We start from the raw sequence: 27,545 nt of genomic DNA, 5'->3' as shown, positions 1-27,545 counted from the left end.
AATAATAGAAGGGGAAATTCCTTCATTTTCTGCACTATGTTTAGAACTTGTGGGAGATAAGAGAAAATAATTACAATTTTTTTTTTTGAAAAAATCAAGAAATATTTATTTTGTTTGTCATTTTCTCTCGACTTCCCTCTCAAAGTAGGGAAAATTTTTTATAAAAAAAACCCTGAATTTTTAGGAAATTTACAAAAAAAAGTTTGGATTTTAACTAATAACAAAAAGACACTTAAACTTACCATTCCATTAACAATAAAGCCTCTGCCATTCAATTTCGTTAATTTGTAACGGATGAAGCTAATGAAAAGCGTTAATCTTCTCATTTTTTCAACTTTTTACTTTAAAAAATTATTTTAAACTCTTTTTTAAGTAATAAATAACCATGCAATCAAATTTTTTTTTATTACGGTACTATTTATTAAAATTACTTTAACCCCTCCTTTTTTTACTTCTAAATTTTATCTTTTCTCTTGTCTCTCTCATTATAGATCGTAAAATATTGACAATTGTTTGAACGGCATGAGTGTCCCGAAAGAATCAATAATTTGAGACAGATGAAGTATTTTTTTTAGCTATGCATAGTAGTCTATATTATGTTTAAGAGAAACTTATAGGACGTGAAAGTAGTGTATCATTGTTTGAGTTAATGATTGACAACTCTTGTACTTGTAACCAACCTTAGAGGTGCCGTGTAAAATATTCTTGAAAGAATTTGTAGATGTGCTACAATACACATTTTTTATTTGGGTGTGTATCATATGCATCCTCATTGAAACACACTAAAATGTTATGATTCCCAAAATGTTATGAATGTATTATTCAAAAATTACGAATCATATGATGAAAAGTTACGAACTTTTAGTATAAAAGTTACGATACGAAATAAAATGTTATGAATGATTGATTCTACAAGTAATTTTTTTATGAGGTGGCACAATATGACCCATACAATAGGTGCATATGGTACACACTTTAAAAGAGTGTATATTGAAGACTTTCCCTTTGTAGAATTGTACAATTTGATGATGAAGATTTTTGTGCAGTCAAGCAATGATTTCTGTGATTTGAAACTATCAAATAATGCTCGAGCTAGTATGATCTGTCTATATAGAAAGCTACCAATTATCATGGTTATGTTAGATCCATTCGGAGAAACCATTGTGTAGTTGATTGTCTTCCTTTGGCCTCCGTGAAATTTTCAGTTCAAGTCTTACGAAGAGCAGGTTTTGAGATTCGAGATATATATATATATATATATATATATATATTTTGAACTCTCTTGCATTAACTCTAATAATATACCTAAGGATGGATTTAGCTTTAAAAGTCAAATAGTAGTTTATTTTTTGTTTTTATTAAAAAAAAATTCACATTTGTTAGTTTTGTGTTAAATTTTTTTGGCTCATTAATTCGTCTCAGCAAAAAGAATAAAAAAAGTATAAAATTTTGATCGAAACTCATAAAGTGCGTGAGCCCCATCCCATTTGTGATTGCGTGTAAGTGATTGAGTGATTATGTGTAGTTACATTGGGAGCCGAAAAGGGGTTTGAGGGACATGAATCAAAACTACGCCGTTTTGATGTTTTAGAGGCAAAACGGCCTGCCCAGATATCTTTACCGTGTATCTTTAGCATGATTTGTGAACTCGGGACCATGTAGTGGTAATTAATCTCGGTCAACACCACTGTCCGGTTATTTTTCCTTGTTTGCTATCAATCGTACTTGTAGAATCCCGCCACGCGCACACACACTCACTCACTGGCGGATTGGCTACAGGGTGGCTGTGTTGGTGAAGCCCCCAAGCTCAACTGAAAACCCTAGCAATGCGAGCTTGTTTTGCGCACCTTTTGAACCCTCCATGGCTGAAGAAAGCAAAACCATCGAGTCTCCGAGCATTCTCATCATCATCGTCTTCCTCCGATTACTCCAACCAGTCCCGTGGTGGTCTTCCTCGCTTCTTCTCCCAATTTCTCCCTCCCTCCAAGGCACTCTCTCTCTCTCTCTCTCTCTCTCTCTCTCTCTCTCTCTCTCTCTCTCTCAATATGTACACACATAAATATAAATCCACGAATGCGTATATTGGTGGTAATTCTTGTTCAAAACTGGGAAGCATTGAAAGGCTGAAGTAAATACTATGCCAACTGATTTTGTAAGCATCCGGAGTTTCCTTGCTTGGTTTGCCTTAAGTGTCGGTGTTTTAATTCAAACATATTTAGACTTTGCATTGCTTTATTTTTATTTTTATTTTTATCTGGTTTAAATGTTTCAGTAACCAATTGAAGCATTGCCTGTTCTGTAACTTTTGTTTTCCCACTCTGATGCTCATCGGCTGTTTTTTTATTTTTTTAAATCTTTTCTGCATCATAACTGAAGTTTTGACTATGGTAATGGAGGATTTAGTATGCTTGAACCTCATACGATATGTGCTGCGTGTAAACACAAATAAACTTGTGTATGTGATGTCTCTTGGCTTTGGGAATTTGGTTCTAGGTTGCGTGAGTTGAGATTTCCACTTTGCCGAAATGAGGTAAGAATTCTTGGCTCTTAGCAGGGGCGGAGCCTGGAATTGGATACTGGGGGTTAGGGATGGCAATCGGGGCTGAATTTGGGTTTTCCGTACCCGATCCCCGAACTCGAAGTGCCGCCCATATCCACCCCGATCCCCGAACGGGGAGGGGGGAATGAAACCATTTCCGAGCCATTCGGTTTTCAGGTAATCCCCGAACCGAATGGAATAGAAAATATGTTTACCCGACCCGAACCGAACCGAAATATTATCAGTTTTCATTTTTCAAACATTATTGATTGGCTTATAAAAAAAAACTAGCCACAAAAGTAGGAATTAAACACCAAAATAAAAACCAACATTACAAAACATGGTCCAACAAAAAAACATGAACATAACAGAGAAAGACTACAACTTGAAGCTTGAAGCTTCATTACAAGATTACAACTTCTGAAACTGAAACTTAAAGTTCAATTACAATTAAGTTTCTGAAACTGAAACTGGTCATGTTCTTGCATCCACATCCAGAGAACATTCACCAAAATAATACCCCTGTTCTTGCATCCACATCCGCAGACCATTCACCACAATAATACCCTTGTTCTTGCATCCACATCCGCAGACCATTCACCACAATAATACAACTTAAAGTTCAGTTGCATATTCTAACAAGGCAACCATAAGCACACCCAACAAAAATAAGTCAACATAGTTTTCCAAAAAAACAACAACCACAGTAGCAACAAGTTAAAACCACAGAGGAATTGTCCTAGTTCAAGCACCACGGAGATGGAAAAAAACTTCGTTTTGAGCTTCAAATGTCAACTTCATTTTGTAGAATTAATGCCTGTTTAAATGGACAACAAAAAATACAATTAATATGAGCAATATACAATGTTAAAACCACAAGAAACGTAAAACAAATGCCAATTACCTCACGAGTCGTGCACGAATCCCCCGATTCCGCATCATCATATATGGTGGCGTACCCTGACGTGGATTCACCTAACAAATATAAAAGAAACAAATTCATAAGTACTAGTTTTATTTAACTAAAGGTAGAAAAATTCAAGATACTAAGTTGATTACCTTTCATTTCCTTAGCCCACAACCAACTTTGAGCACACATCAAGGCTTCCATCGGGATGAAGTCTACTACGATGTGGACTCACCAACCTACCACTCGTGCTAAATGCAGACTCAGAAGCAACCGTCGATACTGGAATAGCTAACAAATCCCTAGCCATGGCTTGTAAAATTGGATACTTGGGTTCATGTGATTTCCACCAATTCAATACATCAAATCCGGATTTTGGCAAGGCAAGTTCGGACAAATAATGATCCAACTCCAATTTTGCAGTATCGACTGTCCTACTTCTCTTCGACTCCCTAAGCATATAGACATCATACTTTGATAGTGACTCTTCTTCAATAGAACTTAATTGGGAAGAAGAGTTTCCAATACCCTCCATCGTTGAACTAGGACTTTGGTACTCCTTAAGCAATTTATAACAAAGTGCACGAACTTTCTCAACTTCTTCCTTGTAAAGTTGTAAGTTGTTGGAAACAATAATTTAAAGTAGAACTCCAACACGTTGATCTTGTACCTAGGATCCAACACAGCAGAAACCCCCACAACACCATTTACCACATACCAATACTTGTCAAATTTTTCCACCATTCTTTTGGCCATTTCCCTAATCACCTGATTCTCAGAACGGAGCCAATCTCTCAATTTAAGTCTAATCTCACATATATTTGGAAAGCATTGATTAGTAGTGGTGTATTTAGTTCCAGAAAACAACTCTGTCACCTTAAAAAAAAATTTGAGCTTCTGACAAACATCTCTAGCAAACCCCACTCACGTTCACTTGGTAAGGAATTATATTGAGCATCCCGTTTGCTTAAGCGATTAAACACATCCTTATAAATTAGGGTTGTTTGAAGCATCAAGAATGTTGAATTCCACCTAGTCGCACAATCAAGTCCTAATTTCTTAGTACTACCCACATTCAATTGGTGAACTGTTTTTTCAAATTTTTCCTCTCTTTTTTGTGATGCTGTCTAATAAGCTACGCTATCTCAGATTTTCTCAATACCCACCTTGATAACATCCAGTCCATCTTTAACAATAAGATTCAGAATGTGCGCACAACAACGCATATGAAACAAATCCCTACCCAACATGAGAGATGTATTATCAAGTTTGTCCCACAAAAGATCAATCATGGCATCATTGGTAGAGCAATTATCAACCGTTATGCTTGAAATCTTCCTATCAATGTTCCAATCCATCAAACAATTCAACAATTGGTCACATAGAACTTCTTTTGTATGTGGACATGGCACATATATGAACCTAACATGCAACATTAATATTTAATTAAAAATGAAAAAATAAAAATTTACATTGAATAAAGGAATAAAGACTATGATGCACGGACACGGACACCGAAACCGACACCGGGACACGGGAATTCTAAAAAAATGGGGACGGGGACACGGACACGGCGGGGGACACGCCATATTTATTTATATATATAAATAAATAAATAATTATAGTTTGGCACCCAAAAATTTAAAAAAAAAATTACAGTTTGACTCCTAATTTTTTCAAAAATTACAGTTTGGCCCCCAATTTTTTTTAAAAATTGCAGTTTGGCCCATGCCGTGTCCCCATCAATGTCCCCAGCCGTGTCCCCGCCGTGTCCCCATGAAAAATTCAAATTAAATTATGGGACACGCCGCGTGGCGTGTCCCATACGTGTCCCCGTGTCCGACATTGCGATACCTCGACCTCTAGAGGTGTCGGTGCTTCATAGAATAAAGATAACGATGTTAGTTAGAAATACCTTAAAATGCGACTTTGCAAAGTCCAAGAATCGTCAATAAAGTGTGTTGTGACAGCCATGAAGCCTTTCTTTTGATTACTTGAAGTCCACATATCCGTTGTGATAGCCAATCTACTTGCATTACTCACCACCATACTCAATGTCTTCCCTTTAGGGGTCGTTTGGATGCATCCATGAGGAGGGGGATTAGCTTTCACCCCTTCATAAGACCCTGGGCTTACACTTTGCCCCCGTTTGGGAGCCACAAAGAGAGGGGTTTTCAAGAAGACCGGTTCTTGGCTAAGACCGGAGAAAGGGGGTATCGGGGGTATTATTTTCGGACAGGGTTTGAGGTGCCCATAAGTTATACCCCCTAATCCCCCTCAGAATTTGACGATTCTTCCCCTCCTTATCCCCCTTCCCTCACCCCCAACCTCCCATTTCTGTAAATACCTCTTCATCACACACATGCACACCCAGATCGGTAAAAATGGAAAATAGAGAGAGAGAGGGGGGGGGGGGGGTATCGTGACAACGGCGAGGAGGCGCCGAAGATCGACGACGATCGTGAAAGCTCTGTCTCCGTTCGTGTTTCTTCTTCTTCTTCCTTTTCTGCCGCTGTTGACTGTTCTCTGTCTCTCTCTCTCTTTTTACAGCGTGCGAGAAGGATTAAAAGAGAGTAGGAAAATTATTTGGTGCATGAGTGCCATGTATTTCATATACACCCCACTTTCTCTGTGTCTACAACAGTAACAAGCAGATTGTAAAAAGGGCTAGGAAAAATTATTGAGTGCATGTGTGCCCATGAAATCCCACCCATCCATTGCTTAAAAAAACGAAATTATTGCTTGCCTTTGATCCAAAATAAACGAAATTATAAAATAAAACACTTTAAAAAAAACAAATTATAATTTTTGATACTTATTAAATTGATTAAATTATAAGTAAAATAAATTATTATGGCTTAAATTTGGAAAGAATAATTAAATTTGTAATTATATATAAAACGTAATACATAATTAATTTAGGGACTGCACAAGAGCAAAAATGTCATTTGATAGCTTTTAACATAATCCACCATTCCTTATACCCCCTATTAATCTTCCATCCAAACAAAGTATTATTTAATCCCCCTTGTCTAATACCTCATCCAAACAACCTACTATTTAATCTCCTTCCATAAACATCACATCAATGTGGGCCATCCTTTATTAACTAATACCTCCTACTATCTTATCCCCCCTTATTAACTAATACCCCCAATCCTTATCCCCCAACCAAACGGGCCGTTATGGTGCTCATAAATCTTGAAGTGCATTCGAATACCTCTTAAATCCGACATGATCCACAATTGAAAGAGGATACTCATGCATGATTATGGCATTTGCAAGTTCTTTCCGTGCCATACCATGATCAAAGCTATATGAAGTTAGTAGTGGAGGACGGTCTTTGTTCATGAAATTATTTGTTAGAACTTGTTGCCTCATGGTATCCTTCTTTTGGTGTTTCCGAATATAGTGTTGTGATAAATGCGAGGTTCCATTCTTTGTTTCTCCATTTATTTTGGCTCCACAATACTTGCAAATGGCCTTGTAAACCCCCGCAATTTTCACCCTCCTATAGTGAGCCGAATAAGGACTCCTTAGCTTTTTATTGTCATCGTCATCAGAAATTTTATCTGATAGTATTTCGACTTCTTCACCCTCATTTTCACTTGTATGGTTGTTAAGAGGGGAATCTGATTGTAAGGGGCTACTAGTTGGTTGTGATGGTCCAGAAGGACCAGAAGCATCAATCGGATTTGTTGAATGAGCACTCGAACCTACACGTGATTCGGACATCTTTAATCCTAAGAAAACACCAGATGATTCAACATATAAAGCTTCCAAAGTACACAGCTAAATGCATTCCATCAAGGCACGTCAGTATTGCAGTCCACAACAACTGAATATATTAGCAATTTCAATTTTTGGTTGCCTCCCAGTCCAAGGACATGTTTCTTATAGTGCAAAAAATTAACTCTCATGCAATGCAATCAAATAAATAGCTAACAGACTAACAAACTAACAACAAACTAACAGACTAGAGGGGCTAGGCCTCCACCTCAACTCAACAAACAGAATATGCGAGGGGTTATGCCACCACCTTTGCTAAGCAATGCAATCAAATAAAACTAACTATACTAACTAAAAACAAACTCAATATTTAGCCTGGCTTCGTTACACCTCAGGTTTGGCATAAAACCAGGTTAGAGGTATCCACCAAGCTAAATACGAGCTACTAACACATAAACTACTAAACTACTACTACAAGAAAGAAGCGGGATACTTAGAGCAGTCTCAGCAAGCGGGATACTCACTGTTCACCTTCCGAGAGCAAGAGAGAGAATGGATTCTGGAATGTTGGAAGGACACTTGCCGGATCGAAAATAGCTACCACAAAAGCTATACCAATACACTATCCCATACGCACACATCGAACGAAATCCATGAGTAAGTGCGTAAACACAAGAATTTTTATGATTAAAATCAAAAGTTAGGTGTATCAAGAATGTAAAACCCTCTCGAATCTTTACTGTTTTTTTTTGTGTGGGTAAATTCAAATCTTTACTGTTCTTAGATTCAAAACCATTTGAGTATCAAATGGTTTTAACTAGTTCTTTTGAGAAACTGAAACAGATCAAACTATTTCACATATTTACTTTTCGTATTCAAACTGAAACAATAAATAAATGGAAAATCTCAAAGATCTCCACATATAAGAATGTCAAAAGCAATAAATAAATGGAGAAGTCACTTCAAATTGCCAAGAGATGAGGCAAGAAAAGCACACCTACTGTCTTTACTTTGGCCAGTTGTGCTATCTACAACAGACGACTTTTGCATATGAGGCTTGGCAAGATTGATTAGGTATTCACATTCATCCTTAGATTGCACAACAGAAACAGAATGAAGATTCACAAGGCATATAATGAAACTTCAATCAGGCACGAAATAGAGCTAAAAATAACAATATCAAAATCAAAACTCAGCCCGAAGGAAGACAGAAAAAAAGAACAAAATCAGGGGTTTCGTCACAAACTGATGGGAGAGAGGGAGAGAAAGATTACCTTGGAAAAATGGAGGGTTTTGAACCGATCAACTGATCTGGGTTTCTTGAATGAGAAATTTCTTAGAGACCTGTTCAACGCAATCACGCAAAGAAATTATCAGAGACAGCCGACGGGATTCACGTGAAACCTGTTTGACGGAGAGAGAGAGAGAGAGAGATCAGATCTGAAAGAAACCTGTTCGCCTTTGCCGCCTCCCTCATTGAGGTCTGAGAAGTGAGTCGTGAGCGAAAAATAAGATGGAATTTCTGGAAAACTCTAAAACATATGTGTATATATATAGGCAAGGGTAGTTTTGTAATTTACTACTTCTGTTCGGGTTCGGGTATATGCTGAACCAGAACCGAATTGAAACCCGTTCGGGTATCCTCCATGCCAACCATACCCGTACCCACGGGGAATATTTCGGTTCTAGTTCGGGGATAATTTCGGTTATCGGTTCGGGTACCGATCGGCTCGGTTCGAATTGCCATCCCTAGTGCCAAGTCAACCTGTCATATGTCCACCATTGTGTATCCTTTTGAACCTCCTCCTCAACAAGTGACACGTCCTCCTTCTCTCACTCACCTCTTTTCATCGGTGCAAATACTAAAACATCTTTTTCTAGTCTTACCTTCGCGTGAACACTAATTTTCGATCCAAGTAATAACACGTGTCGAAACCTCTGAACATGGACACAAATTTTGGATTGTACCTCTCTTTCATTTGCAATTTTGTTTTTCTAGCTTAATTTACAGATTGCATTTGTTAAACAATATGGACTATATAATGTTCCTGCATAAGTCTTGTTGTCTTTTTACCTCAGTTTACTGAATTGATTTTGCATAAATTAAGTTGTAAAAGTTGAGGAAAGTGCATGTTTTGGGGGTGAAATGCTGATTTCTGTGGTTTTGGAGATTGAATTGAAAGAAATTTTGTAGAGAGAGAACTACACAACAACAACAATAACAGAACCCATGTAGTCCCCAATCATTGGGGGTGCGGGCGGAGGAGGATTGAAGACAGACCTAACCTTTGGCAATATGCACAAAGTGGCTACTCTCAAAATACCACTGAAACAGTAGCCCCCTAGACCTGTTTTGCTGTGGAACCATGCCCCCAAATCAAAGCTGAATGACATCAGAGAGGGCAGGCCTAGAGACCCCAATTCAATTTATATGCATATTACCATGCTTCCTCCTTTGATAGTCCATAGCATCGGTATGCACAGTGAGAGGTTGTGGGGTGGAGCCACGGAGGGGACTACTCAACATGTGCAAGACAGATAATTTGTTATTAATTAGGGGTGCCAACAAGTAAATTGAAGAGCCTTTCCATTGGTAAGAAGTCAGAGGGTGCCATGGCACCCCAGCTGTCAACGTAGTTCTGCCATTGGCGCAACGGTGCTTAGACTTAACTAACTGCTAAAATTTCTGCCATAAGATTATGGAATGGGAAAATTATTCAATACTCCCTGAGACCGGAGTATACTCCCTCCTCTCACATAACATGCGGGGCCCAAATGGGGCCCACCTGTTATGTGAGAAGATGTAGTATACTCCCTGAGTACTGAATAATTACCCTATTGAATGGGTTGAAATGTGAGTATTTCCTTTGATGGACTCTGTATGATCTAGTTGGTTTACAATCGATAAGTTATATTTGACAAATTTAATTGGAAGACACGTATATTTTTTTAAGATTTTATTTTCTCGTGAGGAATATGTTAATAACTCGATAAATGGCTAAACAGAATAATTGGGAGTGTGTTTGTATTTTACATTGCATTTACTTGTTTTCCTCTATGAAGCAGGGTGGTATTGTGCGGATACAAGGTGATGAGTTTTGGCACATGACTAAAGTCCTGAGGTTAAGCACAAAAGATAGGTAGTCTCTATCTCCAAAAGTTTTTGTTTTTGTTTTTTTTTTTGCTACTTTAGTTTGTCGGGTACCTGACATTATATGTTTTTAGGAAATCATGCATCAATCTTTATAGTATTAAAACCACATTGGTGAATGACTAATCAAATGCAATTTGTTTTATGTAAAGTTATTGTGAAACACAAGTAACACCATACCAGGGGTGACTGTATTGAAACGTGAGAGTGTTGGTGCTTTATTCTTTCACTTAAATAGAGCTATACAATGGAATCTGTTCTAACTTAAAGGATTGGTTAAGCTGTGGAACTATAAGCTTGTTAATGTTGTTATTTGTATCAATGTTCTTCCTCAACACGACCTTCTTGCCTTTTGGGCTTCCGTCATGAAAGATAGACCATCTTTCCTAACTTTCTTAGTTCATGGTAATTTTGATCTTGCTTTTCCTGATTACCACAGCACTGGGGATTACGTCATCGCACCAGGAAGGGTCCTGTTGTCCACCTTGTGGGTAATGTAGAGGGAAAAGGGAGGTCAGTGTTGGTAAGGATTTTCATAATGAAAGAGATGGTACCTATTTTGGTCAACTGATGTTATGGCTTGGAGTATAATGGAAAAGCAAGAATCATGTAGCCAACCCCCTACCCAGAGAAAAAAGACAATTTTTTTCCTAGTTGTGTTGACTGTTGAGCGTGGTTGCCTTCGTTCTCTGTTTGATTTCTAGAGAATGCTTAGGCAGCTTCAAGGCATCTTATCTACGTAATGAAGACATATATTAAATCTTTCTGTTGAATTGAACTTACATTAATTCTTAGAAATTGGTTCACATTGTAGAAAAGAAGTGTCATTTGCATATCTTGTATCTGAATAAACAATATATACCTTGTTTGGTTGCATACGTCTAAGATTTTTCTCATCATAACATGAAAGGGTAGAACTCTTCAATGGGAAAGGAGTTATAATAGCAGGGTGCATACAGAGTATTGACCGCACTGGACTGGAAGTTGAGGTACTGGAAGATCCACGAATAGTTCTGCCTCAAAACACCCAGTGGCATGTATTTGCAGCCTTTGGTGAGGTTTCCATTACATCAGCAAAGTAAATGCATATAAGGTGTTTTTCTTTGTAAAATTTTACATACCATGTTTTATGGGTGTTCTATTTAGGGACTTTAAAAGGTGGCCGAGCTGATTGGCTTGTTGAAAAATGCACGGTATGTCTTAGATGTATTTTTGGGTGTCATCTTTGAGATTATTTTTTTGGTACTTAAAATGGCGACCCCTGTCTTTTCTCTGTCCTAGGAACTCGGTGCTAGTAGTGTAACACCTCTGCTAACTGAACGTTCTCCTTCAATCTCAGAAAATCGGGTGGACAGATTGGAACGTGTCATTTTAGCCGCAGCTAAACAATGTAATTTTTTTTTTTTATCGGCAAGTTAAACAATGTATGTTGTTATTCTATTGTTTGTTTTGAAGTCTGGCTTGATGTGAAACTTGGCCTTGACTTTCACACTTAATATTGACGCTACTTTTGAATTTGGAGTGCACAATTGGTTTGCATGAGTGTTTGGACGGAGTTATTCATCCCTATTTTCCTTTTTGGTAATCAATATCTGTTACAGGTCAACGGCTGCATGAAATGACTCTGAATCCTCCTACCAAAATTGGTGGCCTTTTGCCTATTGTGAGTTTCTTCTCGGTCAAGGTTTCATATGGCTTAAACCAGCATTATGCCATGCGACAAACCTTCATATTCACATCTGCAGTGTATTTACGTATTTACCAAATGGAAATATTCTAATGATAGCTCATACTGCATGATAGACACATATACCTATACATATATATTTATATACACACGCATACGCATACGTACACATTCATATTTGTTCCTTTTATTTTCAATTAGGTTTGTTTCCAATCTTATGCTTGGCTAATGCCTTGTTTTGTATATCTGTAGGTTGCCCAGGCAAAGCCATCTTTTGTGGCTGTAGCAGAGGCTACCCCAGTTTTTACTGCACTGAGTTCCTCTAGAAAGGAGTCGAGTGGGTCAATAATAATTGGACCAGAAGGAGGTTAGTACGTATGGTACATCTCTCTCTCTCTCTCTCTCTCTCTCTCTGCTTTTCCGCCACACACTTGTGTGTGTGCAGTTTTGTCCAAAAGGGCAAATGTTTGAAATCAACCTTGTTTATTGACGTTGAGGTGATTTTTTGGTACCTAGTCCACAATTTAGTTGTTAATGGTTATGAATTTTCTAGGCTCAGCTGAGTAGTCTGATTCAACTAAGGAGCTCATCGTCAGCTGTACATTATATGAAAGATATTAATGTGCTGATGTGAATGTATTTTAGCACCACAAAAGATCTAGAGTAACATATTAAAAGTACTTTTCTGACATTACTCTCACGTGGGTAGATTTTTTTCCGGGTTTCTGAAGGCTTCTTTATTATCCTGTATATGATTTCCTCAAAGCATCAGATAATGTAAGAATATAGTTTATAGAACAGCTAAGCAGTTTGTTTTCTTTCCACACTGGAATCATTTTATTCTGAATATTTCATGTGCTACGACGCGACTAAGAAAATCTTGTTGGTTTAGCCAGAACTAGCTAATATGGTCTAACTAATTAATGAGCCCTCAGTAAGACCCCAGCTCCCAAAATGACCTAATCAATTTGGTCCTGCTGTTGGCTTCAAATTAAATGGTCAAAAACTTGGTGGGATTGTGAAACTCAAACTACTTGACATACCCTTTCAGCTATGATTTTCTAGAACTCCGTTGCATTTCGGCATCATATGCTGGAAGTATTAGGGTACATTCCTACCTTATCTTGGAGTTCCCTTATTTTTCATGATTACTACCAATCCATGTATTCACACACTAAGTAACACAGAAGCTGTGTCTTGGTGGATGCAGACACAATGAAATCCTGAAAATGTGCCAACAATATTACCTTTAAAATGTGTGAAAATTTTGAATTGTGGCTAATATGCAGTTTCAATGCTCTCTTTTGAATTCCTGTAATTTGATATGGAGTTTATTTCATTATCGGGAGAATATGAGACTACTGGTAATGTTGGTGATTGTGTTTGTTCAGACTTCACCAAGAAAGAGGTTGATATGATCATAGAAGCAGGTGCAACTGCCGTTGGTCTAGGGACTCATCGCCTCCGAGTTGAAACTGCTGCAATAGCACTTTTGGCAACTGTAATGTTATGGTCTGACTCTTCGCAACCACTGGATTCATAATCAATCACATACAGGTGAGCCTTGACTGGGCATCTCTGAAATATTCGCGTCCCCTTGTCTGGGTAGTGTTCACAAGCTGCTTGTGTGTCTGTTCCCTGGATGCATATATCTAGAACTTTTGTAATATTGACTTTCGTATAAATATTCTTCATGTATGAAAGACAGAATTTTTGGATGGCATTGGTTTATTCTCTTTCAATACCACTCATGAGTCAAGACACTCAGTATTTAGTCTTCATAGTGTCGGCAAGCATTTTGTTGAAGCCATGGAATCAATTAGTTGCATTCATTGTACAGTTGTGCTATAAGCACACACACTTGTGTCCATATTTACACAAACACTCTCATGGAGTGTGTGGGGCACACACACACACACACAAGGTGCAGACTGAAACAGGTCCAACTGGTCAGTTCTCCCTTTAACACCACCAGTAGATAGCACACTTGCAGTGTCCATGGTTGTCGCGTTTTTGTTAATTGTTGCGCAAGTGGTTGCAATGTCCAACCAAAAGTCTCTCACCGGCCGAAGTTGCTTGTTTTTTTTTTTAAATTTTCTTAGTCAACTGATAGGTGAAATTCTATTGATTGTAAGGAAAGAAATTACTCATCAAGCAACCATCCCTCTGTAATGCAGAGATTAGCCTCATGGAGCCTAGGATTGACTGGGTTCTGAAGTTGCTTGAACCCAGTAAATAGTTGGGCCCTAAATAGTTTTGTAGTCCGTGTTCCTTTCCACCATCTTCATTATCCTTAACATCATTTATTATGGTTCCAATATTTGATTCCATAGACTGGACTGAACTTATAACTTGAGTGAGAAATGGTGCGAACGGTAAAATCCTAAAACCATGCATTTGGTTGAAACCAATGATTAGGTTTGCCCCTGTAATATCCAAATCATGCATTCTTTTTTATTTTGGTTGATAAAGAATCGTTATTTTATTTACCACTGGGAATACTGAATATAGCTGAATGGAAGGGCATAATAATATCAGGATTCAGGAGCCAATTCAAACCATTCAATGACGTTCAAAACAAAAGAAGCATGCCTATCCAAATCCTGAATTCTTTTGTGCTAGTTTTTGTCCTATCAGTTTTCACTAATTGCTGTTCGGGTAAGGTTCAGATTTCAATTTTCCCTCATTTTTGCCCGTTGTTCGATCGGTAAATGCTAGTAAATATCTTAGCCTTTGGTGCAGGTTGGGGAAGGTTTTTTCTGGGGTCCCTCTACCTGATGCACAGAGGCAGAGTACGTCTTCTTTCTTGAGGGATACACTGCATCATGGTAAAGAATTGTTATCTTGTACTATCCAACTAACTGAACAACAGCTTTTATGAGATTTGTTTAGTGGTATAGCCTTGTAGATTCTGTTTTGCTGGTCAAATTTGCAAAGATATTGAATTAAATTTACTTTTAAATTAACTTCACATGCTTTTGCCCCTAAAATTTTTGTGGCAGTTGCACTTAGACAGGTTGCGTACATTTCACCCTCAATAACTTTCCAAAATATTTGCAATTTCCCCCAAAACACTTCGGACCGCCTTCCTCAGTTGGCACCCTGACCGTTCTCCTATCAGTTAGCATGCCATTCCGTTGCTGTCGTTGGTCGGCAATAATGCTTTCTGGAATAGCTAGCCGATAGTTATCCACATGTGTTGGAAGTCTTCTGTGTGCTATAATCTATACGGTAATGAATCTCGTATGTTAACGAATATTTCTCGTTGTTCATTCTCTTCGTTCTTTCATCTTGTTTTTCTTTGATTCCCCAATTCATTTAGATTTTCCCTTCTTTTTCCTTCTCCAATACGAAGAGAATATTGTCCAATATACTGGAGTATATATATTTTTGTATGGCGGCTTCAGTTGCATTCAAATAAGAATCTCTATTTTACCAGGGGAGGTGTTTTTCCTCTACTAGACTGCCGACATAAATGTGGAATATATGTAGCAGTTAACAGTTATGGATATTTACTAATGGATTCGTATCTTATGAGTTATGCTACTTGTTTATTTTCTTTCTTCTGACTGGAATGTTTATTGAGTTCAAATTCCCTAGTAACATGGCTCGAAGTATTTTTTTTTTTTTTTTAAACTTGCTACATTCCGATATGTTTTCCCCCTTTTATTGAGAGGTGATTAGACAACGCTTAAGATAGTTGTTCTAATATTTTTTTATTTTTAGTGATTTTTTCCTTTAGATAGTAAATTGTTGTATCTTTTAAACTCCTATGGAGTGATTAATTCAAAAAACAAAATCAAAACAAGGAAACGATTTTTCAGGCCAAAATGCCCAGTTATGCATTACCACAATGAATAGTGCATATGACACCCAATGTGATTGGTTGGGTTGGAAGTAAAAATATGTTCGTCATGACCCAAAAAAAAAAAAAAAGTGTATTTTTGATAATTTAACTTTTATTCAGTCGTGGATAATCACCGGTTTGTAACGTCAACAAAATTAGACATGCCCAAGTCATGATTTCTAGCTCTTTTTTTTTATTATATATAAATTCAACAACTGTTTACTTTCTCCCTGACTTTTTTTTTATTATTTTGAATTCAGATTTTCGGAACTTGTTGATTCATTTTCTCCCTTCTTTAGTTTTTGTAAAACAACTAGCCATAGTGGAATTGTTTTTTTTTTTTGTCCTTGTTCAATTTTTTAGTTTTGTCAATTTTTTTTTAGATTATTGCTTCATCATGACGAGAAATTTAAAAAGTAAAAAATTATGACCGAAACTCAATTTTTTTGAATAAAGATAAAAATAAATCAATAAACCAATTTTTTTGTCTTTATTAAAAATAATGGTTTTTTATTGTAATTTTTTACATTTTAGATTCCTTTTATCATGATGAAATAATAATTCTCAAAAAATTATTGAAAAACTAACAGATGTGAATTTTTTTTTAATAAAGATAAAAAATAATCCATAATAGATTATTTAGCCGAACAATAAATTCAAAATCCAATTATGCCCAACCCTGATAACTGATAAGTAGGAGTATGAAGCTTCAACTGAGCAGGGAAGTTGTCGGCTACGTATTTTCAAATGGTGCTTTAGTGTTTTTTCTTTTCAATCGGAAGAACAAACGAGTTCATTAATATCCGCCATACGACATCTACAAATAATCTAATTATGGAGCAAACCATACAACGGAAAGTGATAACCAACTAAAACAGAGGTACAAAAAACAACTGCTGGTCCAAATATGAGATGCCTCCGTTAAACTCCAAAGCATAATTGAATACTCTAATATGGAGCCATTACATAAGCAGGAGTCACTACCCCAACCATACCAAAAAATATATGGATTGGCAAACAGTGCTTTAATTAGGGGGTGTTTTGACTAACAATTTTAGATTACGCCCCACGCGAATAATCGAAGCCGTTCAATTTGTTTAAAACATATTTTTAAGGGGTTTCAATAAAAAACCAACTCATTTGGACATCGGTAAAGGCATTGATTAGCTCATTCAATTTTATGTTGTCAAATTTGACATGAACCAACTAAATAACTGAATGAACCAGTCAAACACTTACCGATATCTGAATAAGTTAATTTTTTATGAGAACCCTTAAAAATACGTGTTAAACAAATTAAACAGCTCCGATTATTTGCGTGAGACTCCAAAATGAGTCCCCACAAAAAACTTGTGTTAAATATTTTGTGAGCGAAACCGACCCCTAATATATATATATATAATATACTAGTGCATGCCTGTGCCTGAAGGCACGGCACAACACGTTTTGGTCATACACTTGGCGATAGGGGAGAGAGAGAGGGAAAGGAATGTGCTAGTCCTGTAATGTAATGATTTTGATCACATCATTACCTAGGGAAAGAGATGTGCTGGTCCTAACATGGTTTGATTTGATCAAACAATATCATTCAAACGAAAGAGGAACAAAGTCCACAACAAATAAACTCTCAATTGGAATTCTTTTTAAAAAGTATTGAATTCACTTTGTTGGGTCCCCAGCATTTCCCCAGACATGTCTCCACATGTTGTTACTGTCATGTTGTCTGTCCTTGCAGTATCGGACTACAAAGTCTATCAAAAAATTAAGAGAGCTACATAAAAGTGTGCATAAAAAGAATTAATTCACTCCCACTATTTTTACTTTGTCAAGCATGCATTTTAACAAACATAAAGTGAGCATCTTTGAAAGACAAATAACAAAACATATAGATCAAAAAAATTCCTATCCTAAACAGCAAAATCAATTTCCTTTTTCTAAACAGCAAAAAAATTTTCATCCTAAACAACAATTTTTTTTCCCTGTAAGACTTCCATCAAAAAAATTCCCATCCTAAACAGCAATTTAGGCCGCATTATTTTTTTTTGCAAGAAGACCCTAAGGATGATGGGAGTCGTACCGGAAAGGGAGAACCAAATCGATTTCATGGGCGGCTGATTGGTGGGTGTGCGGGACGATTGATTGGTGGAGAAGCTTTGCGGACGCTAATTTTTTTTTTTTCCGGAGCGCCGAGGAGTGAATTCTGCAGCCTGCAGGGAGAGAGAGAGTAAGAGGAAAGAAGAGAGGAAACACGATGGAGAAAAGGAGGAGATACGATGGAGAAGAGGAAAACTACTAGGTAGACAGGCATGAGAAATAAGTTGGAATCAATGATTTAATCCAACAGCCGTAACCTATTGAAATTGCAATCCAATAGTTGAAATGATGCTCATATTTGTATGAGTAGACAAAAGAATAAATGTGTGTGTATGTATTCAGTTGTGCATAACATGAGTTCACTATTAGCTCAATTAGATTACGAGGAAAGGGTTGAATTTCAATACAAAAAAGTTGATTTATATTTCGAGCCAAAAAGAGTTTCCAATGCATTTAATTGCGCCGCTCCTGCAAGATCAGTTTCTAGTTCAATAAAAGACAGAAAAAAGAAGTATCAATTGATGTTTATTTTCAAATGATTCGCATATTTAGTGTTTACGATACAGTGGAGGAGACAGAATTTGGTTGGGGGGGCCCTGACTTTAAGAGAAGTATATTTTATGCAACAATGCACTCAATATACAATAATGATATAGATACCGACGGTTGTGCCGGGCCGTCTCTGGCCACCGGACTGCCGATCCGAGCCGTCCAAAAATTCTATAAAAAAAAAATTGAGGGGCCCAATGCGGGAATCAACGGCATTCGAGGGTGTGTATATGTACACGAAAAAGGGGTGCTCGAATCAAGCACCCCACATACCTCGGATGCCGTTGATTCCCGCATTGGGCCCATTGGTTTTATTTTAGATTTTTTGGACGGCTCGGATAAGCCTTCCGGTAGCCAGAGACGGCCCGACGCAACCGTCGGTACGATTTCCCTCCCCGACCGGTTGGTACTCATTGCAGTACTCCTCTGTATATCGTGTTGCTTTTGTAATACACTAATGTAATCATTTTGTTTTATTATGGACAATCGCAACGCCCTATCTAGCCCTGCAGTGCTATTAGAGTTTGTATTTCCACTTAGGCCCGTTTCAGAAACCTTCTTAAAAAATAAGTATTTATTTTAAAACTTATCAAAGAAAAATAAGAAGGATCATTCCACAAAATTCAAATAAAAAGTTTATTTCACATTTTCAAACACAAAAAAATGTAAATAAAAAAAAATTAATTTTTTTGCACCGTATTAAAAATCTCAATGAGATCTGTCAAACAAGATCCATATTGATAAGAAAATTATTTGCGTGATCATATGATTTTTGAGCTTGAAATTGCCTTCTCAAAAAATAAGGAGTTGTGCTATGAGTAATGGGCGCCGGTGAGGGAAATCGTACTGACGGCCGCGCCAGACCGTCTCCGGCCACCGGACGGCCTATCCGAGCTGTCCAAAAATTATATAAAAAAAAATAACCGAGTGGGCCAACGCATGAATCAACGGCATCCGAGGTGTGTAGGGTGCTTGATCCGAGTACCTCTCTTTCGTGTGATATCATATACACGAAAAATGGATGCTCGGATTAAACATCCTACACACCTCGGATGTCGTTGATTCCCTCGTTGCCCACTCAATTTTTTTTATTTATAATTTTTGGACTACTCGGATAGGCCGTCCGGTGGCTAGAGACGGCTCGGCGCGACCGTCGATACGATTTCCCTCTCCGACGCCCGTTGGTACTTATATAAATTTTGAAAAATAAGTACGTTTTTCTTATTTTTTGGAACAAGCCTTATTATTGAATAAAAAAATAAATCCTTATTCATTTTCTGGAACGGGCCCTTAGTTAGATGGTCGTAATTAACTTTTACACTTGCAAAAAGATTGTGCGGATAAATAATCTATGTAAATTATATCATGTCTTTTTGCAAGAACGGTTATAAAGTTATTCAAGAACTTAAATAGAACGAGTCGAATATTAATTTTGGGTGCTGCTACTCGCAGTCCTTTATTTTATCTCATAACCCGTTAAATTTTTTTAATTATACTCGACAGTTAGTTACCGAAATTGAGATATATTTTCAATATCCAATTATCGAAATATAATATTTTTTTCAACAGCTATTTACCGAAAATATATGTTCGGCAATTGTTTACCGAAAATTGAACATATTTTCGACATGTAGTTACCGAAATGTAATCTTGTTTTCAATAGCTATTTACCGAAATGTTTTGTATGATTTTCAACAATCATTTACCGAAATGTAGTGGATTATGAGAGAAAATAAAGGGCTGCGAATAGTAGCGCCCTTAATTTTGAGTCAAAAAAGAAAGAAAAAGTCGGATATTATTGCACTCCCATTTTCTCATTTGAAAGCTTGGAGCTTCTCCAGCCTTCACCCATATTTTTTCCTCAAATTTGAGTCAAATTTTGGGTAAAAATCCATTTTGAATAGACACATCTCCAACTATCAAACCCAAATTTTACACATCTCCCTCTTTCTTTCTCTAACTAGCCGTTGGAGAACTGGGTCAAGGCAAAAGTTGTCTCAGATTTGGACAAAAAAATGGATAAAACCCAAAATGAGAAAGAATTTGGGTCAAAGATTGTAAAGAAATTTTTATGATTTTTACCCCAATTTTAAATTTAAGTATTAAAATGGGTCAAGACCGGATATGTTACATCTCCGATTAATGGGGGAGTCAAATCGCATAGCTGCACCGCCCCAAAGATTCTACCCAGATTCTACGTGAATTTGGCAGCAACGGTAACAATTTCAACTCTTTATTACTCCTCCCTCTCCCTCCCTCCCTCCCTCCCTCCCCCTCCCTCCCTCCCTCTCTCTCTCTCTCTCTCACACACACACACACACACGCCTTCTCTCTCTCTCTCTCTCTCTCTCTCTCTCTCTCTCTCTCAACCCCTGTACGAACGACTACAATTGCCGTTCGTCTTCTTCGTTGCCGTTCCATAACTCCCTCTCTCTCTCTCTCACACACACACAGAGACAGGCCTTCTCTCTCTCGAAACCCTAGTACCGTTCGTCTTCTCCGTTGCCGTCCGTCTTCCCCGTCGCCGTTCGTCTTCTTCGTCTTCCGTAACCATCTTCTCCTGTATCTCTCTCTCTCTCTCTCTCTCTCTCTCTCTCTCCAGATATAGGCATGTGTGCATATGCATAAACATATACACGTGTTGAAATTCTCGATTTAATTCAAAGGGCCAAATGGGTTTGGGTCTTTACATGATACGAATCAAAATATAAAGGAACATGTGACTGCTGTGGAAGAATTTTTTTCCCCCATCCTCCTAATTTTGAGATGTTTGGTGGTTTGTTTTTCTGACTTTTGTAATTGATGGAGTGACTTTTCGTGAGCCTAAAGTGAAAAAAAAAATTAAAAAATTAGGCTCTTTATGAGAAAATTATGATTGAACGATACATGAAATCTACTATTGGTCTATCCCTTTCCATTGGTTCAGCTTAATTTTATTAGGAATATGTTTTTTTTGAAAGGCATTTATTAGGAATATGTTTTTTTTTTAAACAGCATTTATTAGGAATATGTAACTGTTGGGAAATGAGAATTTCTACTCACCCAAAATTTCAATGTCAGCTTCAGATTACGTGTATTGTGTCCAAGAACAAAACAAATTGGTTTCAATGGGGATTTTGGAGAAAGCTAAGGGTATCTGTACGACTCATGGGGTATGAACATTTTTTCATCTTTATGTGACAGAGTGTATTTGCTTAGTCTATTTTATCTTATGTTATTTTATTTTTTTGAGTAGCTTAGTCGGTTTTATTAGTCACGGTACACGCAATTTTATCCATATATTTAAAGCATTTACATTTTTTTTTCTTTATGTGACAGAGTATTTGCTTAGTCTATTTTATCTTATGTTATTTTAATTTTTTGAGGAGCTTAGTCGGTTTTATTAGTCACACTGTACACGCAATTTCATCTATATATTTAAAGCATTTACATTTTTTTTGGCGTTATAGATGCATTATATTTATGGATGCCATGTTCCCATTAAAATTTAGTCAAGAGAAATCCCAATAGGTCTAGCCTTAAGAGTCTCAAGATCTCGTTTTCCTTTTTTATCTTACAATTACAAGCGGTAGAAAATACAAATATCTAGATTACATGAAAGCCCACAATCAAAGTAAGCCGTACTAATAGCCCTGTTAAGGGGACAAGTAAACAAAGAACCCCCTTTAGGGGAAGAAATAATCAATATTTGCTTTCGGCAATGTTGATCCCTGACCTCCCATTTGGAATTGTGCAAGGGTGGCCAACCAAGCTGCTTTCCTTGAGTTGCTCATCGAGTGGAATCCACGTTTCTTGCAGTTAGTATGCTTTTAGATCTATTCATAACGACCTTTTGATTAACTTCCAATTTCATTAGTGCCATAACTACATTTTAATCGTACTTTCTGTATTACTCCATAGGCTGATAGGCAACAGAAACCATGAGCCTCAACTCACTTTGTTGCCACCTAAACAACTTTATCTGTTAGATTTTTTCCGGTTTATGACCGTGTCTCATTGGCATCTGTTATAAATTGCAGTGGATGTGGTAGACTGGACTAAGTGAGTGAGAGTATTTGCAGTATCTGGTTTTATGATCTACTTGCAATTCCCAATGCATGTATAAAACTGGTTCTACTTTCATGAGGTTCAACCATTACATAAACAACACTTGTAAGCTTTCTTGAGTGCTCTAGAGTTGGTTTTTCTTTCTATTCAAGGAGTTCAACTTGCTACATTCCGATATGTTTTCCCCCTTTTTCTTTTTTACAATACAGCGTATTAGTGTAGGACCCAATTTTTTTTGGCTCCGCGTGTAGGACCCAATTGAAGCTGAAATTGTAGGACTTGAAGAATTTGATAGCACTTAAGAGATTTCAAAACTGAAACGTTGAAATCTTAGGATGGAGCAAAAGTTGTAGGCCTTGATCACCGGCCAATCTACCGGGGTTCGTGAACTAGTGTATTAACTTGTGAACAGTACATTTCTTATAATTTAGATTTTTCGGTCGTGGATAATAATCGGTTTGTAACTTTCACAAAATTAAACTATAACAATCCGCTCCCACCCTGTACAATATTATCCACTTTGAACACCAAACCCCTTCTAGTGAGATCACCTATCACTAGATTACTTCAAGGCGAGTTGGCTTAATTGTGAAGTTCTAATGGGTTTCGACGCTCTCACGGCTTTAAAAGGCCTTGTACAAGATAGGTTGACGATCTATTATTTGTAGCACTCAACTTACACTTCACGTGAGACCACCCCCGGCTGACTTCTCTGGTTATTGGTCAAACAACACCTGCACGGGTCCCAACCGCTCTTAGGCCGGTCGACCACTACCTAGAACTCCCAAGGGCGGACTGGGGCGTCGCATAAACATGCCCGAATTATGACTTTTTTGGTCCAAGATTATTATTTTTTATTTTGAATTCCAATTTTCCGAACTTGTTGATCCATTTTCTCCCTTCGTTTTGTTTACTTTATTGTTTTGTCCAGAGATTCAAAAGCCAAGCACAATCCTAAAGTGTGAAGCTTCAACTGAGCACGGAAAATGTCGGTTACGTACGTAATTTCAAATGGTGCTTTAATTACTCACTTTTGAAAAAACTAACATAAAGAGCAAAACAAATTAATGATGATGATGATGATGATGATTGTAGGTGAAATTGAGGTACTATATATAGGTTTTTTCACTGTACGTCAATGGGCCTTGTCTATACGGAACTCAGAAGTCTAGGTCAAGCGTTTAGCTCCAAGAATGATCAGAAAAAGGAAAACAGAAGCATTTAGCTCCAAAATCCAATTTGTTGGGGATTGAAGAATTAGAGTTGGGACAATTTTATTGGAGACTTTTTTCATGCGGTCTTTTTGATTGTTTTCTCCGAATTCTTAGGAGAATGTGGTATAATTTTTGCATCATACTTTTCGTTGGGATGTGAGAAATAGGAAAAGTTTGAAAACGTAAACGAAAGTTGGAAAAAAATCATATAAAGCGACGATAAAGACCCAAAAAGACAATCAGACAGTATTTTTTGGATTTTTTTCGTCTTTTTTTTATTCTATGTTATTCTAGTTTTTTGATTCCTCAAATCGACACCCCAAAAAAAAAAAAAAATTTGTACCCCTATTACGTAAGAATTGAGAGAAATCAACAAAAAAAAATAGACCGTGCAAGAAGTCTTTCGAAAATTTGTCCAAACTCACCCTGTGATTAATGACTAGAAGACCCTTTTTTTCCTCTGTTTTGGAGAGGTGATTAGACGGCACTTAAGATATAGTTCTACTATTAAAATTTTTTTTTTTTAGTGATTTTTCCCTTTTGATGGTAAGTTGTATCTTTTAAACTCCTACGGAGTCATTAATTCAAAAAAAAAAAAATTAACGCGAATTAAATAACAATAAAAATAAGGAAACTATTTTTCAGGCCAAAATGCCCAGTTGTGCATTACCACAATGAATAGTACATATCACACCCGTTGTGATTGGTTGGGTTGGGGTAAAAATATGTTCGTCTATCACATGACCCAAAAAAGAGTATATTTTTGATAATTTAACTTTTATTCCGTCCTGGATAATCCTCGATTTGTAGCGTCAACAAAATTAAACATGCCCGAAAAATCATGATTTCTAGCTCTTTTTATTTTATTTTTATATTCTATATAAATTCAACAACTGTTTACTTTCTCCATGACTTTTTTTATTTATTATTTTGAATTCAGATTTTCGAACCTTGTGGATCCTTTTATTTTTCTTGTCACCTTTGTACATCATCAGGACATGAGGGAGTTAGTTAGTTAGTTAGTATTATGTTAGTTCACAATGGTCCAGAGACTATCCATAGCTCTGGACACCGATCACGCCCCTGGAGCTCGAACTCATGCCTCCACTGGGAGGCAGATGAGAATACCAACTTGAAAAAGCTCGACTCCTCTGTTGATCCATTCTCCACTACAAGAAAAAGTATGTTTAGTGACGAAAAAGTGGCGACAAAATTTAATTTCGTCGCTAAATGAGTATATTTGGCGACAAAAAAATAAATTCGTCACTGTTTTGATAACTTCCTTGACGAAATTATTTTGTCACCAATTATAACTATTTCGCGACGAAAAAGATATTTTTGTCACCAAAGGCTCCTATTTGGCGACGAAATAAAATTTTCGTCGCCAAAAGAGTAAAAAAGGAGACGAAATTATTTTTTGTCGCCAAAGATAACTATTCGGTGACGGAAAAAATATTTTGTCACCAAATGAACCAATTTGGCGACGAAAAATATTTTCGTCTTCTTTTTACGTTTTCAGTGACGAAAAATTTATCCTTTGGTGACGAAATTTATGAATTACGCTTTGTCACCAAGTATACTTCGGGCATACCTCTTTGCTCAGAACTTCGATTGAGATAATTTAAATTGGGTTTGAACAATAACATAAAGAGCTACGACTTTCATGTTTATTAAAATTGCTAATTTTAATGTTTAATAGTTCAAAATGGCGTTCAAAATATATTTTAATATTAAATGTATGTGTTATATATTAGATATTTCAAACATATGTTGAAAAGTTTGTGTGGTGTAGTTGGTTAAAGCTTGCGTGCAAAACTTAGGAGACTCGGGTTCAAAACCCCGCAGAAGCAAGAAATTGAGATTTTTTTCACATATAAGAATGTCTTTCACGACGAAAAATTTCGTCACCGATGGGTCACCTTTGACGAGTCAAAGGGAATAATTTGTGACGAAATTTTTTGTCATCAAAAAAGCACAATATGTGACGAAGAAAATTTCGTCACCAAGTCATTTTTCCGTGACGAAAGTTTTCGTCACCAAAAGGCACTATAGGTGACGAAAAATAGATTTCGTCACCAGGTAGGAATCCTCGACAACCTTTAGTCGACAAATTTTTTTTCGTCACCTATATTATTTGTGACGAAAAACATACAATTTGCGACGATTTTCATTCGTCACCCAATGCAATTTTTCTTGTAGTGCTCTCCCTTCTTTAGTCTTTGTAAAACGACTCTAGATATAGATTCAAAATCCAATTAAGCCCAACCCTGATAATTGATAAGTATGAAGCTTCAACTGAGCAGGGAAATTGCCGGCCACCTATTTTCAAACGGTGCTTTAATTAGGGGGTGTTTCGACTAGCAATTTAAGACTACAACTTATCGCATTTTGACAATTCGTTCGTACTAACTCACAACTTATGAGTTAGTGGGAACAATTTGACATTTTTCAACAAGAAGTCGTCCATAAATTATTGCTTTCCGGGGTTCGCTTTGAATGCTACTCCAACACAAATGGCAAACAAACAAATTGATGGTTGTTGGTCAAATTTTGCTACTTGTTTTTTTGATTGTATGTCAATGGCCTTGTCCGTACGGAACTCGAAAGTCTTAAGTCAAACCATTTAGGCTCCAAAATTCCATTTATCGGCCCGCATGTGCATTTACCACAATTCCTTAATAGTAACAACTTCTGTACGTCAGCCTGCCAACACTGAAAAATTGAGCATTATCTTTGACCTTATCTTGGGAAAATTCTCATAGATTTTCTTCTTGATTTCTTACCTAATATAAAATTCTTTTGGATGATTGTAGCGAATTCAATAATGAGACAAACAAAAATGTACTTATACTAAGGCTCCGTTCCAGAAATCTTCTTAAAAAATAAGCAGCTTATTTCACATTTTCAAACTCAAAAATAAAGTAAATGAAAAATAATTTTTAAATTTTTTTTGCATCGTATAAAAGATCTCATCGAGATTTTTCAAACAAGATCCATATTGCATATTTTTAAATTTCAATAAGCCCATAATTTTTGAACTTGAAATTGTCTTCTTAAAAAATAAGGACTTTTTTTTTGTTCCGGAACAGAGCCTAAGAGAAATAAAATCATGTGAAATTAATACTTTCTAAAGGCGGGCAGAGAAAATTGAATTTCTGCTATTTTTAGTCTGGCCAGACTAGATACCAATGAATCGTAATTTTTTTTTTTAATTTCGATACGCATCTCCGTTGTCTAATTTGAAAATTTAACTTTATTTGTAAAAAAATCGATATTAACTTTTTCATAAACAATTTTGTAACAAATTGTTGAAGATGTAGTACAGCTTGCAAGTAGCCGGCGAGACCTCGAATAGTCCGAATTACTCTAATAAAGTCAGAAATAAACATCTAGGATATCACGAAATTAAAAAAAAAAAAGTAGTAGTAAAAAAAGAAATAAACAACCAGGGGCTAATTCGTAAATCACCACGAAACAACGGACTTTTGTTTACTCCCTCACTAATAAAAGGAGGAGACCCAGCAATTGCGCGCAATGGTGCCGGCTAGCTCAGGAGGAATTGGAAGAGCGAGATACGTGGCGCTACTTACAGACTGACCTGAGAGTTAGTTCTCTCTCTCTCTCTCTCTCTCTCTCTCTCTCTCTCTCTCTCAGATACGTGGCGCTACTTACAGACGGACCTGAGAGTTAGTTCTCTCTCTCTCTCTCTCTCTCTCTCTCTCTCTCCAGATATATAGTAGAAAAGTATACATACAGATACGAATTAGAGCAAGTAGCGTTA

General features: G+C 36.8%; 1 protein-coding gene and 1 non-coding gene across 10 annotated transcripts; one reads left to right on the top strand and one right to left on the bottom strand.

Annotated features, from left to right (window-relative positions):
- Positions 1-1,669: 1,669 nt before the first annotated feature.
- LOC131327990 (uncharacterized) lies at positions 1,670-23,346 on the top strand. Of its 9 annotated transcripts, XR_009200322.1 has the most exons (11): positions 1,685-1,988; positions 10,242-10,315; positions 11,237-11,379; positions 11,473-11,519; positions 11,608-11,716; positions 11,928-11,989; positions 12,266-12,380; positions 13,405-13,570; positions 14,552-14,671; positions 14,756-14,841; positions 23,219-23,346. XR_009200322.1 is itself a non-coding variant. In XM_058361113.1 (9 exons), exons 1-8 carry the CDS (start codon positions 1,827-1,829, stop codon positions 13,076-13,078), a joined length of 726 nt encoding a protein of 241 aa, XP_058217096.1. In that variant the 5' UTR covers positions 1,670-1,826; the 3' UTR covers positions 13,079-13,119; positions 13,405-13,501. The 9 variants fall into 9 exon arrangements, 5 of the variants coding, with proteins under 5 accessions (XP_058217096.1, XP_058217097.1, XP_058217095.1 ...); XR_009200319.1 differs by lacking the exon at positions 23,219-23,346 and having other exon boundaries at positions 14,756-15,284; XR_009200320.1 differs by lacking the exon at positions 14,552-14,671 and having other exon boundaries at positions 1,686-1,988; positions 23,219-23,344.
- On the bottom strand, positions 9,525-9,633 carry LOC131328137 (small nucleolar RNA snoR100). The gene has a single exon (XR_009200416.1). It is a non-coding gene; the product is annotated as a small nucleolar RNA snoR100 (small nucleolar RNA).
- Positions 23,347-27,545: the final 4,199 nt, after the last annotated feature.

This window comes from Rhododendron vialii, chromosome 5a (assembly GCF_030253575.1).
Source record: "Rhododendron vialii isolate Sample 1 chromosome 5a, ASM3025357v1".
Classification (NCBI taxonomy): Eukaryota; Viridiplantae; Streptophyta; class Magnoliopsida; order Ericales; family Ericaceae; genus Rhododendron; species Rhododendron vialii.
Note: the sequence above shows the minus strand (reverse complement) of the source record. Positions and strands in the feature narration are given on the sequence as shown.